The 27,935-nt window shown below is 37.0% G+C and overlaps 1 protein-coding gene across 1 annotated transcript in view; it reads right to left on the bottom strand.

Annotated features, from left to right (window-relative positions):
• MMS22L (MMS22 like, DNA repair protein) overlaps window positions 1–27,629 on the bottom strand; it is a gene marked incomplete at its 3' end in the record, with an annotated part of 139,983 nt that extends 112,354 nt beyond the window's left edge. The window contains exons 1-10 of the mRNA XM_082856033.1: window positions 27,147–27,629; window positions 26,379–26,556; window positions 25,195–25,320; window positions 21,863–21,912; window positions 16,404–16,491; window positions 16,131–16,308; window positions 13,543–13,633; window positions 13,298–13,381; window positions 4,310–4,440; window positions 2,760–2,873 (exon numbers count right to left, since the gene is read on the bottom strand). Coding sequence (XP_082712159.1) covers window positions 2,760–2,873; window positions 4,310–4,440; window positions 13,298–13,381; window positions 13,543–13,633; window positions 16,131–16,308; window positions 16,404–16,491; window positions 21,863–21,912; window positions 25,195–25,320; window positions 26,379–26,542 — 1,026 coding nt within the window. The 5' untranslated portion in view covers window positions 26,543–26,556; window positions 27,147–27,629. The remainder of the gene's footprint in view (window positions 1–2,759; window positions 2,874–4,309; window positions 4,441–13,297; window positions 13,382–13,542; window positions 13,634–16,130; window positions 16,309–16,403; window positions 16,492–21,862; window positions 21,913–25,194; window positions 25,321–26,378; window positions 26,557–27,146) is intronic.
• Between the last annotated feature and the right edge of the window lie 306 nt (window positions 27,630–27,935).

The following is a 27,935-nucleotide window of genomic DNA, read 5'->3' as shown; positions in this document are numbered from 1 at the left end:
AAACCTTTCCAGTATTTTTCACATTCTTGAAATGGTTTTAGACCAATTTTATGGCTGCTGCTAACTCTCTGTTCCTCTCTCCTCAGAGCAGTTTTTCTCAGACTGCCTGCCCTTGCTTGACAGAAAGGTGTGGTAGTGCTTTGGTAGCTTTTACTTTTAATTTACAGCTTTGAACATTCTTATCTTGCAGGTATGCTATCAACATGTTTTCTGTGCAGTTTTATTTGTTCTTGCTATTTTATATTTTGGGGGAAGTTACACGAGAAGATGTGGGTTTAAGCGTCCACCCATTGTCCAAGGCTACTTAGAAGTCACTGGCTTGAAATTTTTAGTACAACCTAAGCAACATGAACTCAGGCTATAAAACTGTATGAGTGCTGGCTTACGATAAATACACTGAAGCTATTTTAAACTGCAAAGAAACACAGTTAAAGACAGGCAATTTTCCTTACAAATTTAGTTGAGTTTCTAGTTCATTCTTTTGGGGGCCCAGATTTATGGGTAGTTGGTGTATAGTAGGTTACCAACTTGAGTTGATTCTGAGCTTTGTCTTCTATTCTTGGACCTTATAATATATAAAAGCTAATTTTCCAAGTTTACATAATTCAGCAACTGCCTCTAAGCTTCAAGGTTCAGCTGACCTGAATTCCTACCTACATTTAGTATTTGGCCTCAATACTTCTTACTTTCAACAAGTTCACTGACACATCTAAAATGCTTATTATATGATATTATATGATATGCAGCATGATTATTTTTTTAGCAGAAAGGTCAAACTGTCTTACTGTCAGGAATGGAAACTTCTAATTTAACTTTCAAAATAAAATAGCTTTCAAAATCTGTGAATAATATATTTTAGTTGTATTTTAAAAAATGAAATGACCTATGATTTCCATTATTTTAAGACAAATAATTCTGGTTACTACATAAAATGAAAAGCATAACAATCATTTAGGTTAAACAATACATATTACTATGCAAATTTCTATAATATAGTATTTTAAATTATGTCTACTTTTCTGCTTAAAATCTAGAAAAAGACTCAGGGCAACAAGTATGAACATGCCTTAATTAATTCTATGTAGTTTACACTTTCAAGTCTAAAATTTATAAAATAAGAACAATTCTAAAAAATATAAAATTCTTAAAGATAAACTGCAGAAAATGGAAAAATCTATGTTTACCACATAAATGAAATAAAACATCCTGGAAAATAATCAAAGGAAAATATTGCTGAGACTGTGTAATATTTAAGTCTCATTGTGGAAAGCTTAATGCTACTGAAAAACCAAAATGTCACGGAAAAACAACTTTCTTACTCAATAAGTAAAAATGCGTTAAATTTATACATAGTAAATTTACTTTATTTTACTTATACCTAGTAAATTTACTACTAAAATAACTCAAAATAAATACAGTATAAACCTCCAAAAAGTTATTAAAATTATACAGATAATTTTCACTGTCCTGAAAGTGCCCTGTGTTCTGCCCACCCTCAGAAACCACTAATCTTTTTACTGTTTTCATAGCTTTAGCTTTCACAGAATGTCATATAGTTGGAATCATACAGTGTGTAGCCTTTTAGATGGGTTTCTTTCACTTGGTTATATGCATTTAAGGTTCCCCCATGTCTTTTTATGGCTTGATAGCTCATTCTTTTTAGTGATGAATAATATTTAATTGTCTGGATATACCACAGTTTATCCATTTACCTACTGAAGGATATCTTGGTTGCTTCCAAGTTTTGGCAATTATGAATAAAGCTGCTATAAACATGCATGTGCAGGTTTTTGTGTTGACATGAGTTTTCACTGGGTAAATACCAGCACAATTGCTGGATCCATATGCTAAAACTATGTTTAGTTTTGTAAGAAACAAGCAAAATGTCTTCCAAAGTGGCTGTACCATTCTGCATTCCCACCAGCAATGAATGAGAGTTCCTGTTGCTCCACATTCTCATCAGCATTTAGAGTTGTCAGTGTTCCCAATTTTGGTCATTCTAATAGGAGTGGTAACTCATTGTTCTATCCGTTTACATTTCCCTGAATTTGTAGTGTCTTTAAAGAAATTTTTAAAATATTAGAATTGAGCTTTCGACTTGAAGAGCTACAGAGAAGTTTTTTTAATTTATGGATAAATTCTTGAAAATGTATATAGGAAGAAATTATTTTAAACTCCTAACTGGATAAGAATATATAAACCATTTTAAGTATCATTTCACAGTGAATTATTTGTATTTACTTCTGCATATGAATATTTCTCTTTTTCTACTAATCCAGAACACTTGAAATAAAATAAAAGCCCCATTCTGAAGACCTGATTCAAAATGAGGTGAAGTAAAATTTCCCACCTTCCCCTTTGTGTTTATCTTTCTCTCTCCTTGAAATAAGATACTGTAAAATGGATTAATAAAAACCTGTGCTTTATTTCTCCACAAATCTAAATCTACCTCATTTCCTAACTAAAATATTTCCTGATTACTAGAGGGTTTTTAAGTATGGTCTAAAAGATTCTTGACAGAAAAAAAAAGAGCTTGAGAAAATAAAAGAGTCAAATCTTGTACTTCCCCTAGATGTTTCATATTACCAATTTAGGATTAAAAAAATAGTAGGTATTTAGTATTCAGTTAATGCTCTGTTTGGTGGTGGTTGTTGTCTTATTATAAAGAAAGACTTCGTAAGATTTTTCTTTGACAAAACCACTGCATGAATTCAATGTAAGAGCTAGTACCAATAACTAACATCAATTTTATAACTTACTTCTGAGAGAGACCATTTACTCCTGTGGTTGAGGAGATGAATGAGTAGAACCCATAATTCTTTAACGCATGGACAGGGGCAATGGTGACTCATTAATGCTTCAGAAGGCCTAACCTGCAGGAAAGACCCAAAAAGAGTAACTTATAAGACAGCAGAACTTTACATGCCACATATCTCCCCAAATGTTTTAAAAGAATGATTTAGATGACTTAAAATTTATGCTCAATTACATAAAATTGTTTATAAAAAAACATACCATTTCATTAACTTTTAAAATAAATTTCCATTTAAAAAACAAAAGTACACAATGAATTTTATTTTCAACTTAAAAAAACCCTCTGCTTTAATCATCTAGCCCAATGGTCAGCAAAGTTGTTCTGTAAAGGGCTAGATAGTAAATATTTGAGGCTTTAATAGTGAAATAGTCTTTGTAACAACTATTCAACTCTGCCATTGTTCTACAATATCAGTCACAGATAATGGATAAAAAGGATGGGACTGTGTGCTAGATTTGGCTGCAGGGCCATGGTTTCTAAACTTGATCTAATTTATCAGCCAAATAAAAAGACTTCTACGAAAATGATTAGAAAATAAATTTTGATTCTCTGTAATGCAGACTAATTTTTTTTGTAAGAACAAGTACAATTATTAGGAATTTATAAAGGTTAGGCAACTTTACCATTTTTGTAACAAATATACCATCAATGGCCCCAAATAATACAGAGAATATGCACTGTAAGTATAGCCAGACTTCTGAAATTCATAATGTGTTCATTATTTCACATACTACACACACTTTTCTAACATAATACACAGTAAAAAAAAAAACAACAACAGTAAAGACATTACTATATCATATCTGGTCAATCTACTAATTATATTAGTTGTAAATACATAGACTAGATTTAAACAATATTAATAATAAATACATAAAACACAATCTAAATTTTAAAAAATTATAAATCCCAATTTCCCATAGGTAACATTTATGCTTGTAACCTGAAATAAGTGATTATTGTCAACAAATTTCCATTGCTTGAAAATAAATGAATACCATAGCACTTTCAAATCACTGTCTGCATTAAACACTATGATAAGCAATTTAGTAAAAACATGTAATTTCCCCCATGATTCTAGACCTTTTATGAAGACAACCAAACAAAACCTCTCTTTAAATATGTCAACTAACTTTAGCTAAGTACTCATTTATTTTATTATATAACAACAAAACAATAGATTATTAAAGGGCTGGTATCTATTTGAACAGAAATTAAATTTCCAATCATTATCATGAACATTCTGTTTTTATTTATTTTTGACAAATGGAAAAGGCTATTTTTTTTAAAAACAGCTCTAAAACACTAATTCTAGCCTGTTTTAAATGTTTACCTCAAATTCTTTTCCCAACCACCTCCCAAATAAAAATAAATATAAAATTAGAAGAATTAACAAGTAAGCCATTTTAGATTCTTATGGGTCAAACCACATGCATTAAGTACTAACTATTGTCATTAAATACCAAAAGTGCAAATGAACTCTTAAAACATTACCTTATCATACCTGTTGAGGGACAGGCTTATTAAATCACAAAGAAGATTTTCACAATGTTCTTCAAATAGGCTGACATTGGTTAAATTGTCACCTGCCAGATTCATAAACTGATGACTATATATAACTTGTTCTAAAAATGGAATAAGATAAATTCTGTTTAAAACTACAGTAGATTTTAGTAATTCAGAAGGAGGAAAGTGACTGTACACCTTTAAATTAACATAACAAAACTGCAAAATAACAGTTAAAAGCAAATGTTTTGCAAATAAAACTTTGAAAACAATTCCTTTCTTATACGAGCAGTGATAGACATTAGCTTAAAAAAGTTTCAATCCTCCCAAGTACCATTTAATAGATTTTCTTAATTTGGCCACCTGAAGAGCAACAATGCAACATCACTTCAAAGAAAAAAATACAAGACAGGAAACACTAGAAAATCTTTACCCATATTTCTAACCAATAAAGCCTTTAAAACATTATTCCTTTAACAAATACTGGAAAAATAACCATGTACAATTGTTTTTTGGCATGAAATAGAGCAAACCAAGGAAACGGATACCAAAATTTGAACCTGTCAGAGTAAGTTCATCTGAGTATTGCTCTACGAATATATTATTTGAAATACAGGCCACATGAGAGAGGAAATCATATGTTTGTGTACACCTTTATATGTTCACATGTATGTATATAAGTGCTTACACATATACACATACACATATATGTATTTTCGTATTATTAATGCATTGAAAAGTAGGTATTGAGGTAAAGGATATGTTTATTACCTAAATAATTAATAATTTACAACTACAGGAGACCTTAAGATGGCGGAAGAGTAGGACATGGAGATCACCTTCCTCCCCACATACATCAGAAATACATCTACACGTGGAACGACTCCCACAGAACACCTACTGAACGCTGGCAGAAGACCTCAGACTTCCCAAAAGGCAAGAAACTCCCCATGTACCTGGGTAGGGCAAAAGAAAAAAGAATAAACAGAGACAAAAGAATAGGGAGGGGACCTGCACCAGTGGAAGGGAGCTGTGAAGGAGGAAAGGTTTCCACACACTAGGAAGCCCCTTCACGGGCCGAGACTGTGGGTGGCGGAGGGGGAAAGCTTCGGAGCCGTGGAGGAGAGCACAGCAACAGAGGTGCGGAGGGCAAAGCGGGAGATTCCTGCAAAAAGGATCGGTGCCAACCAGCACTAACCAGCCCGAGAGGCTTGTATGGTCACCCGCCAGGACGGGTGAGGGCTGGGAGCTAAGGCTCAGGCTTCGGAGGTCAGATCCCAGGGAGAGGACTGCGATTGGCTGCGTGAACAAAGCCTGAAGGGGGCTAGTGTGCCACAGCTAGCCAGGAGAGAGTTCAGTAAAAACTCTGGACCTGCCTAAGAGGCAAGAGACCATTGTTTCAGGGATTCAGAGCACGGCCTAAATGAGCTCCTGAGACGGGCATGTGCCACGGCTACCAGCGCAGACACCAGAGACAGCCATGAAATGCTAAAGATGCTGCTGTAGCCACCAAGAAACGTCTGTGCAAGCACAGGTCACTATTCACACCTCCCCTCCCAGGAGCCTGTGCAGCCTGCCACTGCCAGGGTCCCGTGATCCAGGGACAACTCCCATGGGAGAACACACGGTACGCCTCAGGCTGGTGCAATGTCATGCTGGCCTCTGCTGCCACAGGCTCCCCCGCATTCCTTAACCCTCCCTCCCCGCAGCCTGAGTGAGCCAGAGCCCCCTAGTCAGCTGCTCCTTTAACCCCGTAATGTCTGAGCAAAGAACAGACGCCCTCAGGCGACCTACACACAGAGGTGGGTCCAAATCCAAAGCTGAACCCCAGGAGCCGTGTGAACAAAAATGAGGAAGGGAAACTACTCTCAGCAGCCTCAGGGCAGCAGATTAATCTCCACAATCAACCTGATGTATCCTGCATCTGTGGAATAAGTGAACAGACAACAAATCATCCCAAAATTGAGGCGGTGCACTTTGGGAGCAACTGTAGACCTAGAGTTTGCTTTCTCGTCTAATTTGTTTCTGGTTTTATGTTTATCTTAGTTTAATCTTTAGAGTTTATTATCATTGGTAGATTTGTTTATTGTTTTGATTGCTCTCTTCCTTTTTACTTTTTTTAATATATAGATACATATATTTCTTTCCTTCTTCTCTTTTTGAGAGCGTGTATGTGCATGCTTCTTTGTGTGATTCTGTCTGTATAGCTTTGCTTTCACCATTTGTCCTAGGGTTCTGTCTGTCCGTTTTTTTCTTTTTTTTTTTTTGGTATAGTTTGTAGCTCTTATTATCACTGGTGGATTTGCTTTTTGGTTTGGTTGCTCCCTCCTTCTTTCCTTCGTTTTAATACTTCTAATTTTTTAAATCATTTTTTAATTCTTTATTTTAAAAACTTTCTTTTCTTTTCTTTATTTCTTTCTATTTTTCTCCCTTTTCCTCTGAGCAGTGTGCCTGACAGAGTCTTTGTGCGCCGGACGGGTGTCAGGCCTGTGCCTCTGAGGTGGGAGAGCCGAGTTCAGGACACTGGTCCACCAGAGACCTCCCGGCTCCACGTAATGTCAAACAGCGAAAGCTCTCCCAGAGATCTCCATGTCAAAGCTAAGACCCAGTTCCACTCAATGACCAGCAAGCTACAGTGCTGGATATCTTAGGTCAAACAACTAGCAGGACAGGAACACAACCCCACCCATTAGCAGAGAGGCTGCCTAAAATCATAATAAGGTCACAGACACCCCAAAACACACCACCGGATGCAGATCTGCCCACCACAAAGATAAGATCCAGCTTCATCCACCAGAACACAGGCACTAGTCCCCTCCAACAGGAAGCCTACACAATCCACTGAACCACCTAGGCCAGTGGGGGCAGACTCCAAAAACAACAGGAACTATGAACTGCAGACTGCGAAAAGGAGACCCCAAACACAGTAAGATAAGCAAAATGAGAAGACCGAGAAATATGCAGCACATGAAAGAGCAAGGTAAAAACCCACCATATCAAACAGATGAAGAGGAAATAGGCAGTCTACCTGAAAAGGAATTCAGAGTAATGACAGTCAAGATGATACAAAATCTTGGAAACAGAATGGAGAAAATACAAGAAACGTTTAAGAAGGACCTAGAAGAACTAAAGAGCAAACAAACAATGATGAACAACACAATAAATGAAATTAAAAATTCTCTAGAAGGTATTAATAGCAAAATAACTGAGGCAGAAGAACAGATAAGTGACCTGGAAGATAAAATACTGGAAATAACTACTGTAGAGAAGAATTAAGAAAAAAGAATGAAAAGAATTGAGGACAGTCTCAGAGACCTCTGGGATAACATTAAACGCAGCAACATTTGAATTATAGGGGTCCCAGAAGAAGAGAAAAAGAAAGGGACTGAGAAAATATTTGAAGAGATTGTAGTTGAAAACTTCCCTAATATGGGAAAAGAAATAGTCAAGCAAGTCCAAGAGGCACAGAGTCCCACACAGGATAAATCCAAGGAGAAACATGCCAAGATACACGTTAATCAAACTAATACAAAGAAAAAATATTAAAAATACAAGGGAAAAGCAACCATTAACATACAAGAGAACCCCATAAGGCTAACAGCTGATCTTTCAGCAGAAAACTCTGCAAGCCAGAAGGGAGTAGCAGGACATATTTAAAGTGATAAAAGGGAAAAACCTAAAACCAAGATTACTCTACCCAGCAAGGATCACATTCAGATTCGACAGAGAAATTAAAACCTTTACAGACAGGTAAAAGCTAAGAGAATTCAGCAACACCAAATCGGCTTTACAACAAATGCTAAACAAACTTCTCTAGGCAGGAAACACAAGAGAAGGAAAAGACCTACAACAAACCCAAAACAATTAAGAAAACGGTAAGAGGAACATACATATCGATAACTACCTTAGATGTAAATGGATTGAATGCTCCAACCAAAAGACATAGACTGGCTGAATGGATACAAAAACAAGACCTGTATATATGCTGTCTACAAGAGACCCACTTCAGACCTAGGGACACATACAGACTGAAAGTGAGGGGATGGAAAAAGACATTCCATGCAAATGGAAATCAAGAGAACTGGAGTAGCAATTCTCATATCAGACAAAATAGACTTTAAAAAAAAGACTATTACAAGAGACAAAGAAAGACACTATATAATGATGAAGGGATCAATCCAAGAAGATATAACAATTGTAAATATTTATGCACCCAACATAGGAGCACCTCAATACATAAGGCAAATGCTAACAGCATTTCCCATAAAAAGGGAAATCGACAGGAACACAATAACAGTAGGGGACTTTAACACCCCACTTTAACCAATGGACAGATCATTCAAAATGAAAATAGACACACAAGCTTTAAATGATGCAATAAACAAGATGGACATAACTGATATTTACAGGACATTCCATCCAAAAACAACAAAATATACTTTCTTGTCAAGTGCTCAAGGAACATTCTCCAGGATAGATCATATCTTGGGTCACAAATCAAGTCTTGGTAAATTTAAGAAAACTGAAATCGTACCACGTATCTTTTCCGTCAACAACACTATGAGACTAGATATCAATTACAGAAAAAAAGGCTGTAAAAAATAAAAACACATGGAGACTAAACAATACATTACTAAATGACCAAGTGATCACTAAGAAATCAAAGAGGAAATCAAAAAATACTTAGAAACAAATGACAAAGAAACCACGATGACCCAAAACCTATGGGATACAGCAAAAGCAGTTCTAAGAGGGAAGTTTATAGCAATAAAATCCTACTTCAAGAAACAAGAAACATCTCAAGTAAACAACCTAACCTTACACCTACAGCAATTAGAAAGAGAAGAACAAAACAAACCCCAAAGTTAGCAAAAGGAAAGAAATCATAAAGATCAGAATAGAAATAAATGAAAAATAAATGAAGGAAACAATAGCAAAGATCAATAAAACTAAAAGGTGGTACTTTAAGAAGATAAACAACATTGATAAACCATTAGGCAGACTCATCAAGAAAAAAAGGGAGAAGACTCAAGTCAACAGAATTAGAAATGAATAAGAAGTAACAACTGACACTGCTGAAATACAAAAGATCACGAGAGATTACTACAAGCAACTATATGCCAGTAAAATGGACAACCTGGAAGAAACGGACAGATTTTTAGAAAAGCACAACCTCCCAAGACTGAACCAGGAAGAAATGGAAAATATAAAGAGACCAATCAGAAGCACAAAAATTGAAACACAATCACAAGCATAGAAATTGAAACTGTGATTAAAAATCTTCCAACAAACAAAAGCCCAGGACCAGATGACTTCACAGGCGAATTCTATCAAACATTTAGAGAAGAGCTAACACCTATCCTTCTTGAACTCTTCCAAAATATAGCAGAGAGAGGAACACTCCCAAACTCATTCTATGAGGTCACCATCACCCTGATACCAAAACCAGACAAAGATGTCACAAAAAAAGAAAAATACAGGCCAATATCACTGATGAACATAGATGCAAAAATCCTCAACAAAATACTAGCAAACAGAATCCAACAGCACATTAAAAGGATCATACACCATAATCAAGTGGGGTTTATTCCAGGAATGCAAGGATTCTTCAATATATGCAAATCAATCAACGTGATACACCATATTAACAAATTGAAGGAGAAAAACCATATGATCACCTCAATAGATGCAGAAAAAGCTTTCAACAAAATTCAACATCAATTTATGATAAAAACCCTCCATAAAGGAGGCATAGAGGGAACTTACCTCAACATAATAAAGGCCTTATATGACAAACCCACAGCCAACATTGTTCTCAATCGTGAAAAACTGAAACCATTTCCTCTAAGATCAGGAACAAGACAAGGTTGTCCACTCTCACCACTATTATTCAACATAGTTTTGGAACTTTTAGCCACAGCAATCAGAGAAGAAAAAGAAAGAAATAAAAGGAATCCAAATCAGAAAAGAAGAAGTAAAGCTGTCACGGTTTGCAGATGACATGATACTATACATAGAGAATCCTAAAGATGCTAACAGAAAACTACTAGAGCTAATCAATGAATTTGGTAAAGTAGCAGGATACAAAATTAATGCACAGAAATCTCTGGCATTCCTATACACTAATGATGAAAAATCTGAAAGAGAAATTAAGGAAACACTCCTATTTAGCACTGCAACAAAAAGAATAAAATACCTAGTAATAAACCTATCTAAGGAGACAAAAGATCTGTATGCAGAAAATTATAAAACACTGATGAGCGAAGTTAAAGATGATGCAAACAGATGGAGAGATATACCATGTTCTTGGACTGGAAGAATCAACATGGTGAAAATGACTACACTACCCAAAGCAATTGACAGATTCAATGCAATCCCTATCAAACTACCAATGGCATTTTTCACAGAACTAGAACAAAAAATTTCACAATTTGTATGGAAACACAAAAAAAGACCCCAAATAGCCAACGCAATCTTGAGAAAGAAAAACGGAGCTGGAGGAATCAGGCTCCCAGACTTTAGACTATACTAGAAAGCTACAGTAATCAAGACAGTGAGGTACTGGCACAAAAACAGAAATACAGATCAATGGAACAGGATACAAAGCCCAGAGATAAACCCACATACATATGTTCACCTTATTTTTGATAAAGGAGGCAAGAATATACAATGGAGAAAAGACAGCCTCTTCAATAACTGGTGCTGGGAAAAATGGACAGCTACGTGTAAAAGAATGAAAGTAGAACACTCCCTAACACCATACACAAAAATAAACTCAAAATGGATTAAAGGCCTAAATGTAAGGCCAGACACCATAATAACACTCTTCGAGGAAAACATAGGCAGAACACTCTATGACATAAATCACAGCAAGATCCTTTTTTACTCACCTCCTAGAGAAATGGATATAAAATGAATATAAACAAATGGGACCTAATGAAACTTAAAAGCTTTTGCACAGCAAAGGAAACCATAAACAAGACCAAAAGACAACCCTCAGAATGGGAGAAAATATTTGCAAACAAAGCAACTGACAAAGGGTTAATCTCCAAAATATACAAACAGCTCATGCAGCTCAATATCAAAAAAACAAACGACCCAATCCAAAAATGGGCAGAAGACCTAAATAGACATTTCTCCAAAGAAGATATACAGATTGCCAACAAACACGTGAAAGGATGCTCAACATCATTAATCATTAGAGAAATGCAAATCAAAACTACAATGAGGTATCACCCCACACCAGTCAGAATGGCCATCATCAAAAAAATCTACAAACAATAAATGCTGGAGAGGGTGTGGAGAAAAGGGAACCCTCTTACACTGTTGGTGGGAATGTAAATTGGTACAGCCACTATGGAGAACAGTATGGAGGTTCCTTAAAAAACTAAAAATAGAACTACCGTACGACCCAGCAATCCCACTACGGGGCATATACCCTGAGAAAACCATAATTCAAAACGAGTCATGTACTACAGTGTTCATTGCAGGACTATTTACAATAGCCAGGACATGGAAGCCACCTAAGTGTCCATCAACAGATGAAAGGATAAAGAAGATGTGGCACTTATATACAGTGGAGTATTACTCAGCCATAAAAAGAAAGGAAACTGAGTTATTTGTAGAAAGGTGAATGGATACAGAGTGAAGTAAGAAAGAGAAAAACAAATACCGTATGTTAACACATATATGTTATCTAAAAAAGAAAAAAAAAGGTTCTGAAGAACCTAGAGGCAGGACAGGAATAAAGACGCATACGTAGAGAACAGACTTGAGGACATGGGGAGGGGGAAGGGTAAGCTGGGACGAAATGAGAGAGTGGCATGGACATATATACACTACCAAATATAAAATAGATAGCTAGTGGGAAGCAGCCGCACAGCACAGGGAGATCAGCTCTGTGCTTTGTGACCACCTAGAGGGGTGGGATAGGGAGGATGGGAGGGAGACCCAAGAGGGAGGAGATATGGGGATATATGTATATGTATAGCTGATTCAGTTTGTTATAAAGCAGAAACTAACACACCACTGTAAAGCAATTATACTCCAATAAACATGTTAAAAAAAAAAAAAGGAATCCTTTTAATTTGTAACGAAGTCAAGTAGTAAGCCTCTCTGTAGTTAGTCCTGACACTTTAAGACAGTAAGTGCTACGTTATAATGTACACATCATTGTGTTAATCACAAAGACTGTTCTGAACATTAAAAATGCTCAAGTGCTTAAAAAAATAATAATAATTTACAACTATATAGTATTTATAGAAAATTGCCAATTTGATAACAGAAACTAAAGGTGTCAGAGCAAGACCAAGAAATAAATAGGCAACATGTGAAATAAGATTACCATCCATAATATATACAAATCTCTACTAATTAATTAAAGAAAGGCGGGAAAGAATGAAACAAGAGATAAAACAAGTACTTTGCAAAATATAATGAACAGGTAATTAATAAAGCAAATATAAAAAGACAATAAAATTAAGGATGCTCCACTTCACTGGTAATCGGGAAGTTGCAAAAACAGAGACTCAGTATCATTTTTCACGCATTAGTTGGCAAAAAATACGATTAATAATATCCACTACTGGCAAGAGTATGAGGCAAAGGCATGTTCACAGTTAGTGTACATAAATTGTGGAAACTTAATATACAACATCAGAGAAGCATATAAAATACTAAAAGTGCAATGTGCCACATCAATTCCAAAAACCTAATCTACTAAATAACTTGTACAAGTATTCAAAGATGTATATCTTATATCTACATAAGGATGTTCAATGAAATATTATTTGTAATACCAAAATAAACAGAATTAACTGAAATATCAAAAAATAGACTTGGCTAAATAAATTATGATAGGTCCATAAAACTGTATGAACTAACATGAACAGATCTCTAAAAAACTGTTAAATGAAACCCTACATAGGACAATATGATGATACCATTTGTGGTTAGAAAGAAAAACAAAAACCCTACCTATGAGTTTCCATATATGTATACTAATAGATAGTAAGTATGGATGGATGGATAAATGGACCAAGCCGTTGCCAGTAGTTATCTCTAGAAAAAAGAAGTAAGACCTTCACTTTTTAGTTTGGTTACTGTTTGATTAAAAAAATAATAATAATCAGAAAGCACTTATTGTATAATTTTAAAAAACAATTTAGATTAAAAAACATTTACATTAAAAAAGGACATAAATCAGAAATCCATAAACTTACTCAATTTTTCACCAAGCATGTGAAGAATTTCCAGCACTAGCCAATGGATATCTAAGTGGAGATGTAACAAATGCCATGATGGTGGGAAAAGCTGCGAATGACATTAAAAACTGTGACTGAAAATTCATAACACTTTATTAGGTATTTTATAGCATGTCACAACACTCCTCCATAATGCACAAGTTAACCTAACACTATTTAAAAGCTCAAGAGAAACCTCTGTCTTGTTCATTAGAGGATTTTTTCACTGGAGATCTTTAAAAGCAAGATATACTCTTAACTGATGTTGTTTAAGACAGACCCACCTTGGGGCTGCTGAACAGACTTGTATAGTAAAGGCCCCTACCAACCAACTGAGATTCTACTACAGCTGCAAGGCAGTAAATGAATTTCTTTAAACACTTATTTTCATGATTTTGTTTTAGACTTTAGCTAGGAAATATGTTTTTAAATGTAATGAATACCCAGGAACTTCCATAAGATATTTTAACAAGAACTTCTGGATTATCATTTAGACACTACTGTCATGCCCATAAAGAAACTAAAGTTAAAAGTGGTGAAGAAATTTACCCCTCAATTAATGCTTCAGGATTCAAACCTAATTCTATCTGATTCAAAAGCCAGTGCTCTTTACTGTGCTAGCAGATTATCAATAAACTTTCTCCAGTCAACATTTCGAATCACTAAAATAATACAATGATACATACTTTTTATTAAAACAACTATGATGAATGATGGAGAGGGGTCTTGCCTTATCAAACATGCAAACAAAATAAAACACAACACTAATAAAACAGTGCTGGCTCAGGAATAGACAGTAAATAGCAAAAATAGGGAAGAGAGAAATGGATACACATGATATGTCAAATCAGTGGGGAAAGCATAGGTCATTCAATAAGAGACAGGATTATTAACTTATTCATCTGTAAGAAACTAGATTTCCTACCTCACAGTACATTTTTTAAAAAGAGATAAATTAAAGAGATAAATGTAAAAAAAAAAAGTATGTTTTTTACAATAACATAGGAATGATACCAAAGGAAAAAACTGATAAATATAACTATATAAAAAAACTTAAATCATTTGTCTACCTAGCAAGTCAGCTTAATTGCTGAAAAAAAAGATAAATGAAAATATTCGTAATACATCATACCAACAAATAGTATCTCTAATTTTAAAAAGTCCCTAAAAAAGAATAAAAGACAGATGCTCAACTGTAAATTCCAATTAACGCATTAGCCTTCATATATGAGAATGGTAAAATATAAGAAATATAGAGTCTTGAAAGATGCTTTTTATTTTATGATTTTTTCATTTTGCTGATATTTCAGAAGAGAACAGTATTTCAGCATACAATTTTTTTGTTTATGTGTTGAAGACTCCATTCCCCTGCTTTAAAAATTCAGTCTTCTGATCTTCAAATAACCTATACTTTCAAGTCTGTCTAATTAAAAGCCTATGAAAGGCAAAACCTAGTTTGAGGACACTTGCACATATTTTTTTATTTCTGCTGCTAGATAAATTATTAATTTTAATTTTCTTAAGCATTTGATGGATATTCAGAAAATAAAAATCAGTCCAATTTACAGAGACTAAAAAGAAAGAAAAATATCCCTCCCAGCACAATCCACCCACGAATCTTTATTAACTGACATGATTAAAAACAATTACCTATTTGGTTTCTATGGATTAGATATATTCACCTGTGAATTCAGTTGGAATTCTATTTACTTTTATTATTACATATATTGATCCCTGATAAGAAGAGTCAATTTTTTATTATTGTTAAATTTCACGGAAATATAAACATTTAATTGTATCTTATATTTTGGTAAAGACTCGTTCCTAAAAACTGAATGTTATTAAAATTGGTGAAGTCAAATAGAGGAGATTGAGAATTCAGGGAATGCCACGGGAAATTATAATTTGTCACTCACAGCAGCTCACATTTTCCTATGAAGAATTTGTTAATTACATCCACAGGTTGGATCATGCTAACACATTTTTATAAACCAAACCAGAGAGACTGATCATCACAGGTAGGAAAAAAAAGGGGGGCACAGTTAAAACAATCTTAATCATATTCTGAAAATATCTCAAAAGTCAGAACAGACATAATGATGTGGTTCTGAAAGCATAGCTTTTTAAAGATGATCTTCTTCAATCTTACTATAATATAAAATAGTGTTTGCCCAAACTTTTATCAGTGGCAAAGAGTATACAAACTTTAGAAAACAAAGGTTATTTGATTTACTTTGAAACTTTTAAACATTTGCATTGTTACAACTGGAAGAATAGTTATCACTGATTCAACGTAAACTACATCTAAGCACTTTATGCATTTTAATTATTCAATTCTCCCAATAACTCTAGGAAGCTAAACCAATTACACAGATGGAAAGACTGAAGCAAGAGGTGTTATTTGCCTGATGGCACATAATTAACAAAAGGAGGAGCCAGTATTTCAACTCAGGCAGTCTGGTCCAAGAACTACACTCTTGACTAATTTCCCTCATTCTTGAATGAATAGTCCATGTGGGGAGGAAAAAATACCTGATACTTTAAACATTAAATGAAACAAAGCAAACCTTAGTCTGGTTTTGATTTACAAATGCTCCTGTATTAATAATGGGAAGTTCTGATAGGTGTCCTATATACAAGAGTAATCCATGAAGCTCATCAATCAACACTGAGGGAAGTTGTGCCTCCAAAGTCTGGTAGGGATGGACAGGAACATGACTTTCAGCATTTTGTACTTGCAGGGACCTAAAACACGATGAGATACAATAAGCAATTAGAGTCTGGATAAATTTGCACTCAGAAATTCATGCATTATTCATATTACTCATCTGACAGCCTACCTGAAAATGAAGACTTTAACATAATGAAGAAATGTTATGCACTGCTGCCTAATATTGGCTGCTTTGCAATGTAGGGTTGATATCTTCCCTAAAACCAAAATAGATAATGTTAATCATTGTTTAAATAAACAGTGGGCAGTGACAAAAAAATTGTGAGCCATATAAGTAGCAATTCTCTAGTTTTTCATTTTTTCAACTGACTCCTATGTGGTGCTTACCATCCCCCACCCCCCATACTGCTCTTAGTAAGGTCACCAGTGAAATCATGTTGTCCAATCTAATGGGCACCACTTGTGCTCAATTAACTTGCCCTTATAGGAGCATTCACTACACCTGGCTTCACTGATGTCACATGCTGCCAGTCTTCTTTCTTTCTCACTTACCTATAATTCTCATCATGTTTTCTCTGCTTTTGTTTTCTGTTTTACTCATTTGCCCTAGAGTGGTTATGAGTGTTTTGCACATAGTAACCACCCAGATAAATTTTGCTAATTTTTGCTGATGTAAATGTTGAAGTGAGGGAAAGACGGCATGGGTTGAGAGAGATAGGAATAAGTCATTTGGGGCCTTACAAGTCATAATAAGGAGTTTTGATTTCATTGAAATACAGTAGATGGCCTTTCATTGGGTTTTGATCTAGGAGGAACAGGAACTGATATACATTTAAAGCAGATTTTGTACACAGATGATAGAGGGGCAAAGGAGGATGTGTTAAGAGCCCTATAGCAGTAATTCAAGAGATCATAGGAAAATGGATAGGCTGAAGGTATACTTTGGTCATAAACCTACTGGGAATCCGATGGATGATATGAGTTTAAAGGAAATTAAAGAATGAAGAATGACATATAGGCAACTGTTAGCACCATGTAATGAGTGGAGAAAACATGGGCAGTGTGAACTGGTTTTGGAAGACATCACAGATGTACTCTTTGCACTATTTAAGCAATCCAAGGACAGATGTCAGGCAGTTTGACATGCAAGGCCTGGAGTGCAAAGGAGAGGTCTGGAATGTAGGTAAACCTTTTGGCGTTGTTATTTAGAAATAAAGGAACTGATGAGATCGTACATGTAGGAAAAGACGTACAGAGAGGAGACTCAAACTGAGACCTGAGGAGACTGATTATTTGTAGTAAACCTGAGGGAGGAGGAGCTGGTAAAGGAGAGGCAGGAGAAGGGGGGAAAAACTTATTATAGGCAACAAATTATCACCCATATTAAACATAAGGCAAAATTTATTTTTAAATTTGTATTCAAATGAGCAAATGTGGATACTATTTTGGCAAAACAGGAGCATAAGCATAAAGATGATGTCCATATATCTACATACCAAACAGTGCAGTGCACTTTTATAGCTTAATTATACTTCGCTTACAAAAGTCATATGATCCCCCAGTGTCACAATTCTCAGCCCGTAAATGAAGTACTCTCGTAAAAACAACCACTGTGGGATTCCCTGGTGGTGCAGTGGTTTGGCGCAGTGCTTAAGAATCTGCCTGCCAATGCAGGGGACACGGATTCAAGTCCTGGTCTGGGAAGATCCCACATGCCGTGGAGTAACTAAGCCCATGCACCACAACTACTGAGCCTGCACCCACAGGCCACAACTACTGAAGCCCGAGCACCTAGAGCCCATGCTCCGCCACAAGAGAAGCCACCACAATGAGAAGCCCACACACCACAATGAAGAGTAGACCCTCCTCACCACAACTAAAGAAAGCCCACGTGCAGCCCACAAAGACCCAATGCAGCCAAAAATAAATTAATTAATTAAAAAAAAAAAAACTGCCGTGAACTGCTGCATCCAGCCACGATGGAGTAAAAGGAATCAGAATTACCCAGCTCCCACCTTAAACTAGAAAACCAAAAAAAGTAAAACAATAATTTTCAGGCATTGGACAAAGGCAACACAAGACTGCTATCCCAGAGAGAAGTCCTAGGATTGCACCAGCTTCCCACCTAGAGACAGTTTATAGGCTGCAGCACAGGGAGAGAGAATTCAGAGTTCAAATCACTGAGTCAAAGAGACATGAGATCTGAGTTTAGGGTAGTCTAAATTTTCAGGGTAAAAGTACCAAAGAAGAAAGAAAGCTACACAAAAAAAAGAGCCTTAGGGCTTCCCTGGTGGCGCAGTGGTTGAGACTCTGCCTGCCGATGCAGGGGACACGGATTCGTGCCCCGGTCTGGGAAGATCCCACGTGCCGCGAAGCGGCTAGGCCCGTGAGCCATGGCCGCTGAGTCTGCGCGTCTGGAGCCTGTGCTCCGCAACGGGAGAGGCCACAACAGTGAGAGGCCCGCATACCGCAAAAAAAAAAAAAAAAAAAAGGAGCCCTAGAAATGTACAGAGGGTCCCCTTTGAGTCTTTGACTAAGTACTGATCTGTAGGCCAGAGAAAAATATCAGAAAACAATTCCCAACAAAGCTTACTCAAACCAGGGAACAATTCAAGTTCCCACCAGCAAGAATGAAAAAAAAAAAAAATACACCACAAAGAATCCTCAGAAGCCTTACTAGAGCTAAATTAACATCAGACTAAAGGTTACTTTTTAAAAGTCCTAACAAAATATACAACAAGCCTCAAAAAGATCCCATGAATTACAAGCACTCAACAGTAAGCCAGAACAAAATTCAACACTAGTTTTAGGAATACAAGAAAATTCAGAAAGCAGCAACGTAAAATCTATAATGTCCATCACACAATAAAAAATTACTAGATGTTCAAAAGAGCAGAAAAATGTATCATAAAACCAGAAGAAAAATCAACCAATACAAACAGACCTAGAAATGGCAATGATGAAAGAATCTGCAGTCAATGAAGCTAAAAACAGTGGAAGGCATAAAAAAAATCCAAATGAAATGCCTAGGGACAAAAAAAATACAATATCTGAAAAAGGGGTAACATCAAAAGCTATATTTAATAACAGGTATCAGTAAAAAATAACATATTGTGTATGCTATTCTGCCTCAACAGGAAAGCAATCCAGGGAGTAAAATCAACAGAATAAGAACCATATGCACTTCAGTAAGTGACCCTAAATAAGGGATTTCTGGGGAGGGTTGAGGGCCAAGGGTTTACATGAGTTTATTAACAAAGCCCTGACACAGCTGCATGGCAGGAGTAAGCTTATGTAGGGATAGTCTTTAATACTGCTAACCTGCCCAACAAATCTGTCAGTAAGTTTTTTAAGTAATAATACCAGCCAAAATGTCAGTGTAACAAGTAACCATTTCAAAAAATAGTCCATTGTAGTAATTTTAGGTCAGTAAGTGCTTTTCAAAGAATAATCTTGCTCAATAAATGCCTTCCACAAACCCAATTTAATTAAGTCACTCTATATAGTAAAGGTATTTTTGCTGTTTCCACTACAATCTTATAGACACTCTCCAGGAGTTTCAAAATAAAATTCTGGGTCTTTGGCATTGCTTACAAAGACACCTATGATTGCATCCCTTCCAAAAATTAACCACTCACACACACTTGAGTCCAACCATACGTACTTATTACTTACTCCCTGCTCCCTGAACTTTTATGTTTTTATATACCTCAATGTCTTTGTCTATACAGTTGTTTGTACCTGGAACTCATCCTATCCCCAAAACTTCTCCAAAATCTTTTCCCTGGCTAATTCCTCCTCATCCTTGAAGACCCAGATCTGCCATCACTCAGTGATGGGCACATAAACGGATAAAGCCCTTGGCTCCTGTAGCAGCTTTTGCATGCCTCTGTTACTACACTCTTCCATCTACCATGCTGACTATGCTTGTTTATCTGTCTTACTCAACTGCAAACTCTTCAGCAGCATTATTTTCCTCTTTGATTCATCAGCACCTTGCACAGTACCTGGCATGAAGCAGGGACCCAGGTGATAATGAAACAGTAATATCCAACATTTACTGAGGACAAACTAACAAAACAAATAAAACAGCCCTGACAGCTGATAACTAACAATTAGGCCATGACACTCCCTACTGAAATTAAACAGTTGTCATACAATATCAAAAAAAATCATACAAGATCACTCCATGATTATGGTGAAACAAGAAAAACACAAAACCTCTCTGTAATCATGTCTGACACAGAAACAAGGCACTACACAACCACACAAAAACAAAATACAGAAACAGACTACCCTCCTCTTCCAGCTAAAATGACTATTGCTTCATTACAAATCAGAATCTTCCCTTGCCTCCTGCTGTGTGTCCCACCTTCTGGAGAAAAATAAAAATTAACTTAGTCATCAAATTGCTCCTGCTTCTTAACAGCATCAAATCCAGAATAAAGCCACAGCCCCCTTAAACTCTACCCCAAATCAGCCAGCACAAGTGCATACCCTGTCAAAAGCCCCTCCCTACTTCCTCTTACTGAGAAGCCCCAACTGTTCCTCATGATGTATATCTCCCCCTTGCTTCCTAAGCTAATAAACCCTTCAAAGGTGGGTTCCAAGTGATCTTTGCTTGCTGGGCATCACTAATAACAGATACTAGGCTAAGCAACTAACACACATTATGTCATTTAGTCCTCACAAGAACTCAATGGTGGGAACTATTACCTAGTGTGAGACCCACAATTAGCTAGGGTTAGAACCCAGGCTGACCACAGAGTCATGATTCTAAATACTACACTGTACCAGAATTGTTAGAAAGGAGAAGCAGCTAGCCTGAACTAAAACACACTGCCCTTCAATTCCCTTCACTACCTTAACTATACCAATTCCCCCACAAATCAGTAATCCATTAAATGTTAAAAACAAACAGGGACTTCCCTGGTGGTGCAGTGGTTAAGAATCCGCCTGCCGATGCAGGGGACACAGGTTCAAGCCCTGGTCCGGGAGGATCATACATGCCGTGGAGCAACTAGGGCCGTGTGCCACAACTACTGAGCCTGCGCTCTAGAGTCCACAAGCCACAAATACGGAGTCCAAGTGCCACAAGTACTGAAGCCCGTGCACCTAGAGCCCATGCTCCACAACAAAGAGAAGCCTCTGCAATGAGAAGCCCGCACATTGCAACAAAGAGTAGCTCCCGCTCACTGCAACTAGAGAAAGCCCGCGCGCAGCTACAAAGACCAAATGCAGCCAAAAATAAGAATAAATAAAATTAAAAAAAAAACGAAAAGAGAAAGCAGAAAAGAAAAACAAGAAAGACAGCATGAGGTCCAGCACTTTCTATTTCTCTACGTTCTCCAGCCCACTCCCCACCCCCAAAGCAAGTTACTAATTCACTTCAAAGATGTTTAGCCTTAATTTTACTTGCAGATTTGGAAAAATACTATAAATTTCATCTACAAACAAAATTTAAGTGTCATACTTTTTCTGAACACTAAATATAACTGTATCCTGAACTTCTGAACTATCACTTCCTTCATGTTATTATGATAGCCCAATGACACATCATAGATCCATGTACAATTCACTGTAAGGGAGCACCATTTCTTTTTGCCATTAAACATACTTAAAACTTACCAAAATCACAGTTGGCCTGTAATAAGGTTTCCAAGTTGTAGAGCTGTTGCCTAATTTAAAAAATGTAAGGTGAGAATTAGTTTTAGAGTAGTTTAAAGCATGCAACAATTACACAGTATTTCCAAATCTTTTACACAGCTTTAATGCCTCTCATTCGTGAATAATGGTTAACACTTCATGAATGTTTATTACTGTCAGCTTCAGGTAATAAAGACTCTGAGAGAAAATAAAACATGTCTTTGACCTCCCAAAAAGATCTACTAACAGCTACATTTATCTCAAAAATTATATAAAATATCATAGATTTCCCCATCAGGAAGATACTGTTTATATCTTTAAGAAGTTGAAGATGGTTATATAAAACATCCTAGGTTAACAGTTATATAATGAAATGTTAAATTGTATCATGTAGTTACACAATAGGAGTTCTGAAGAGGAATAGAATATGTAATGTAGACTAATCAGGGGAAGTTTTAACTTACGATGTTCCACCTTAATTTCTGAGAATAATCTTCTCTTGCCATTCTTCCTAGTTGCCTTTCAGCTCCTTAAAGATTGAGCCACATTCATAACCTATGTCCTGGGTAAGACTCAACTCATTCTATAATGTTTAGGATTATACAGAATCACTCACACAGCCTATTTTCCCAATAAAACACATAACATGGCACAGGTTCCATGGGATGAGGGTGAGAGGGGAAATCCCTCCAACTTTCCATTTTCATTTAAATGTACCATGTATACATTCTTCTTTTAATTATATAAGTTTCAAGTATACAGCACTATAATTCCACATCTGTGTACACTACAACATGATCACCACCACAAGTCTAATTACTATCCATCACCATACAGTTGACTCCCTTCATCTTTTTCACCCACCTACTAAACCCCTTCCCCTCTGGTAACCACTGATCTGTTCTCTGTAACTAAGAGTTTGTTTTTGTTTTATTTTGTTTGTTCATTTACTTTATTTAGATTCCATGTATTAGTGAAATCATATAGTATTTGTCCTTCTCTGTCTGACTTATTTCACTAAGTATAATACCCTCAAGGTCCATCATGTTACTGCAAATGGCACGATTTCACTCATTTTTAAGTCTGAATGGTATTCCACTGTGTGTGTGTGTATATGTGTGTATACAAATATTTAAAATTCCTTCATCCATTCATCCATTGAAGGACACTTAGGTTGTTTCCATATCTTCATATCTTGACTGTTAAAAATAATGCTGCAATGAACACAGGGGGTGAATATATCTTTTCAAATTAGTGTTTCTATGCCCTTCAGATAAATACCCAGAAGTGGAACAGCTGGGTGATAGGTAGCTCTATTCTTAACTTTTTGAAGAACCTCCACACTGTTTTCCATAGTGACTGCACCAATTTACACTCCCACCAACAGGGCATGAGGATTCCCTTTTCTTCACATCTTCGTTTGTTATTTCTCGTCTTTTTGATAACAGCCATTCTAACAGGTGTGAGGTGACATCTCACTGTGGTTTTGATTTGCATTCCCTTAATGGTCATGTTGAACATCTTCTCATATATGCCTGTTGGTAATCTGCAAGTATTCTTTGGAAAAATATATGTTCAGATCCTCTGCCCATTTTTTAATCAGATTTGTTGTTATTGGTGTTGCTGTTGAGCTATATGAATTCTTTATATATTTTGGATATTAACCCCTTATATTAACCAAATATATGATTTCAAATTATTTTCTCCCATTCAGTAGGTTGCCTTTTCACTTTGACGATGGTTTCCTCTGCTGTGAGTACCTTTTTAGTTCGATGTAGTCACATTTGTTTATCTTTGCTTGTTTCCCTTGCTTTTGGACTTAGAGCCACAAAAATATTGCTAAGACTGATGTCAATGAGGTTACTGCCTATATTTTCTTCTATACATTTTATGATTTCAGGTCTTATATTCAAGCTTTTAATGCATCTTGAGTTAATTTTTGTGTATGATGTAAGACAGTGGTCTAGTTTCATTCTTTTGCCTATGGCTGTCCAATTTTCCCAACACCATTTACTGAAGACTGCCCTTTAATGTTATGTTCTTTGCTCTTTTTCCATAAATTAATTGTCCCTATATGTGTGGGGTTTTCTGGGCCCTCAATTCTGTTCCATTCACCTATGTGTCTGTTTTTATGCCAATAACATACTGTTTGTTTACTATACCTTTCTAATACAGTTTGAAATCAGAAAGTGTGATGTCTCTAGCTTTGCTCTTCTTTCTCAGGATTGTTTTGGCAATTTGGGATCTTTTGTGGTTCCATATAAATTTTAGAATTACCATGTATACATTCTTTTTTTTTTTTTTTTTTTTGCGGTACGCAGGCCTCTCCCTGCTGTGGCCTCTCCCGCTGCAGAGCATAGGCTCCAGACACGCAGGCTCAGCGGCCATGGCTCACGGGCCCAGCCGCTCCGCGGCATGTGGGATCTTCCCAGACCAGGGCATGAACCCGTGTCTCCTGCATTGGCAGGCAGACTCTCAACCACTAAGCCACCAGGGAAGCCCCCATGTATACATTCTTAATGTATTTTGGGCTAATAATTTGCCTTTAATAAGTGACTCCAAATCTAAAATCTGAATTATGGACTGGGTTTTAGATAATAATGAAGAATTATTTCAATTTCGTTAATTGTGATTATGAGGTAATGTTTATGTTTAAAAAATAAGTTCATATTTTTAAGAGATACATACTGACGTAATTAAGGGTGAGATGACATGATGCCTGGAATTTGCTTAAGAAATACTTAAGCCAAGAGTAGAGGGATAAGGACAGATGAAGGAAATGTGATAAACCCTTGATATTTATCGTAACTGAGGGAGAGTATATGGAGGTTCGTTATACTATTCTCTCTACATCTGTGTATGTTTGAAAATTTTTATTAAAAATATTTTTAATGTTGTCCAGGTTAATCATATTTCTATTACATATTCTATTATAGTCTGAAAAATATATTTGGAAGTCTGAGTTCATTCTCTAAAGATTACTGAAAAATTATGACTATTAAGCAACAAAAGATTTTATTTTTCTTCCAAAATTATGGAATAGTTCAAAGGCTAAAATATTTGTCTTCAATATATGATGTCAAATACAGAAGAATAAAAATTCTGAAAATCACTAAAAAAGAACTCATTAAAACCATTACTCCATCAAACATTATTGCTTAATTGTTGTTACTGATAAGATAATCAAGTAAGCAGCAATCACAATTCTACAGGTGCTTTTGTAATATCAGTATTAGAAACCACCCAGCAATGTAACTTAAATCTGAAAAGCATCTACACTCAATGGCAGTTTTAAAATAAAAGACAAAACATACCTCAAGAGATGAAAGAGAACTCTAGATGAATTCACTAATGCTGTTTCAGTAACCCATTGAATGCCAAATATTTCCACTGTATCCTCTTCAAAATTAGTTGGTAAAGGATCAAGATTCAAAATCAGTCTGAAATGAAACTCTGATTTAATCTCATAAAAAGTATGCTATATCCCATACTATAGCATGAGTTTTTTTTTGACATTATATGAATCCATGTTACACATGACATGTCAACAATGATGTTATAAAGTAAGGAAGTGCCTTGGTACCTTATATCTCAGTAACAGTACAACTGGACTGTATTAAGAATTCAACCCTATACTGTGATAAAAAAAAAGTTTAAAGAGCAATATAATTTGAGGGAAAAATGTGGAAAGGGGTCTAGGGAACATACTTTCACCTGTCTTCAACTGTGGTCTTCAGTTGTAGAATTTCACCCTTTGAGGGGACATTTAATTTTTAAGACAGTTAAAAGGTATTCTGAGCCATGTCTAAAGAAGGGCATAATCAAGCTGAATAATATCGTTTAAGGTCTCAAAGAAGGTACAACTGTAATAATCAACAAAAATGGTTTCCTTTCCGACTGAAATTGCCTCAGCAGGTATTTCCAAAATATTTCAGCAACAGCAGTTTTACTGCAATATGTGTATACACATGTCCAAGACAAGTGCTTTGAAGATAACATTCCTGTGAACTTACACAATCTGGTGCATTTATTAGAAAGTTTAAAAAAAATAAGTCTATAAGATTTCTATATGTTTAAATATACAGAGTGAGAAGACACTGGGGCAACAAAAAATGTGCATGTCTTAATTATTGAGATGCTTCAGAACATTATCTCATGTTTTAGAAGGAAATGGGACTTCAAAAAGCCCAGGTAGTTCAGAATTCACTTCAAGTAAATTAGTGCCCAGCTCCTTACTCCAAAGCTGAGGCAGCAGTGAGGTCAGAGAACATCAGGTAACAAGAAAGTTCTCCTTGCAAATATCTTTCAGGTGTGCTCTAACCAGGCAACCAACAGAGCTAATAGCTTGCATCTGTGTGATATACTAAGCCGATTTACAAGAACATTGCCTGATGAACATTAAAGTTTAATAGACTTAACTCATAATTAAATAACATTCCTAAACAGACTGATAAAAAATCTGAATAGGGAAAAACAAAGTTTCCGACTTTTTACCTACCGCTTAAGAGCTCCGCTGGAAAGGTAGGACTCTCCAGAAAAATGTTTTCCTCCTCCTCTGTTGTCAAAATCACAAGAAAAGCAAGGGGGTTTGCACCATTCTGTCTCCAGCTCCAGCTCCAAGCTGTCGGTCAGGAACGTCGACGCAGCGGGACAGTTATCCATGTTTACTTCATGTCCTGAAATGTTTGGGGTTCATTATGATTATCATTAAGGGCTCCAAATAAGTTGTGATGAGATTCCTGTAGGTGGGGAGGGCCGAGACATTGGGGGTGACCTCAGAAAGTTCCCCAAAAGCCGCCACCCCCCCCGCACAAAGGAAAAAAACGAAAGGCCAAATCCTCAACAACTCTCCCCGCCACGGACTCCCCCAGATCAAGGCTGTCAAAACTTAGAATGCACCCCCGACCGGCTGTGGCAGTAACTTAAAATCCCCTCTACGTCAGACCCTGCAGCCCAGGGCAGGGTGAAGAAGAAAAAACTGTTAGCAGGACAGATCTAGCTGCACTTCCAGTGCCCGCCTTGACCTGCGTCCTCCGCTACGTTACTAAACCGCACTGAGCCAGTTTCCCCGCAGTGTCTGGAACTGCAAGCTGCCTCGCAGACTGCAGGCGAGGATCAGTAGGGCCCGGCGCAAACCCGACTTCTCCCGGCCGGGGGCAAGCCCCGCCAGGTCCGCACAAGGCAGCGATCCGCGCGGGCCGGCCAAAGGGCGAGGGGAGCCGGTGTCCTGCGCCCCGGGGCGCCCCTGGTTTGGTGCACGTCGTACCTGCTCACACTTTCAGTCCCAACGATCCACCTTGGCGGTCCCGACCAGAGCCAGCTAGCCCGTGTGGTCTAAATCCCAAAAAAGGCGAAATTCCCGCCAAGGCGCGCCCGCGCTCAGAAAGGGCGGGGCCACGAGGCAGCCCGCCCCCGGAGGTCCGCTCGCGAGGTCTCCGCGGGAACAGCCAGAGCTCCGTAAGTTCTCGCGAGATTCTTCCAGTCAAGGAGTCTGTTCGGCGTTTTGCGTTTTTTTTCTTTCTGTGTTTTTTTTTTCCTTCAGTAGTTTTAATTGGTACATTGGGCCGAAAGGCTGGGCCTCACCGAGAAAGGAAACTGAGGCTAAGGTGAGCAAGCCTTACGGACCGCGGGGTTGTCGTCCGGCCGAGTTTGGCAAAAGACCTCTGCTGAAGTGAGTCGCAGGCGGGTGTTTGAGGGCCGCGCCGTCCCCTCTTGTTCCTGCCCTCGTCCCAGCAGCTCTTTTGTTGAGGTGGAGGATGCCTATTGTTCATGAATTGTGGGCAAGGCAAGGCAAGTGCAAAAATGAGGTTAATCCAGTGTGTGGAAACACTGAGTAGGTCACGTGATACTTGTTTTCCGTATTAAAAAAAGTTTTTTTAATGACATATCTGGATAGGTTTAAGTTGCTTAAACTTGGACATGTTTGTAAAGAGTACACTTAAGGCATTTTTGTCTTTTTTTTTTTTTTTTTTTGGACCAAGGGGCTTGTGGGGATCTTAGTTCTCCCACCAGGGATCCAACTGGGCCCCCCCCTGCAGTGGAAGCACAGAGTCCT

The sequence above is a fragment of the Leucopleurus acutus genome, assembly GCF_964270905.1.
Source record: "Leucopleurus acutus genome assembly, chromosome: 15".
Lineage (NCBI taxonomy): Eukaryota > Metazoa > Chordata > Mammalia > Artiodactyla > Delphinidae > Leucopleurus > Leucopleurus acutus.
This window is presented reverse-complemented; position numbering and strand designations above follow the sequence as displayed.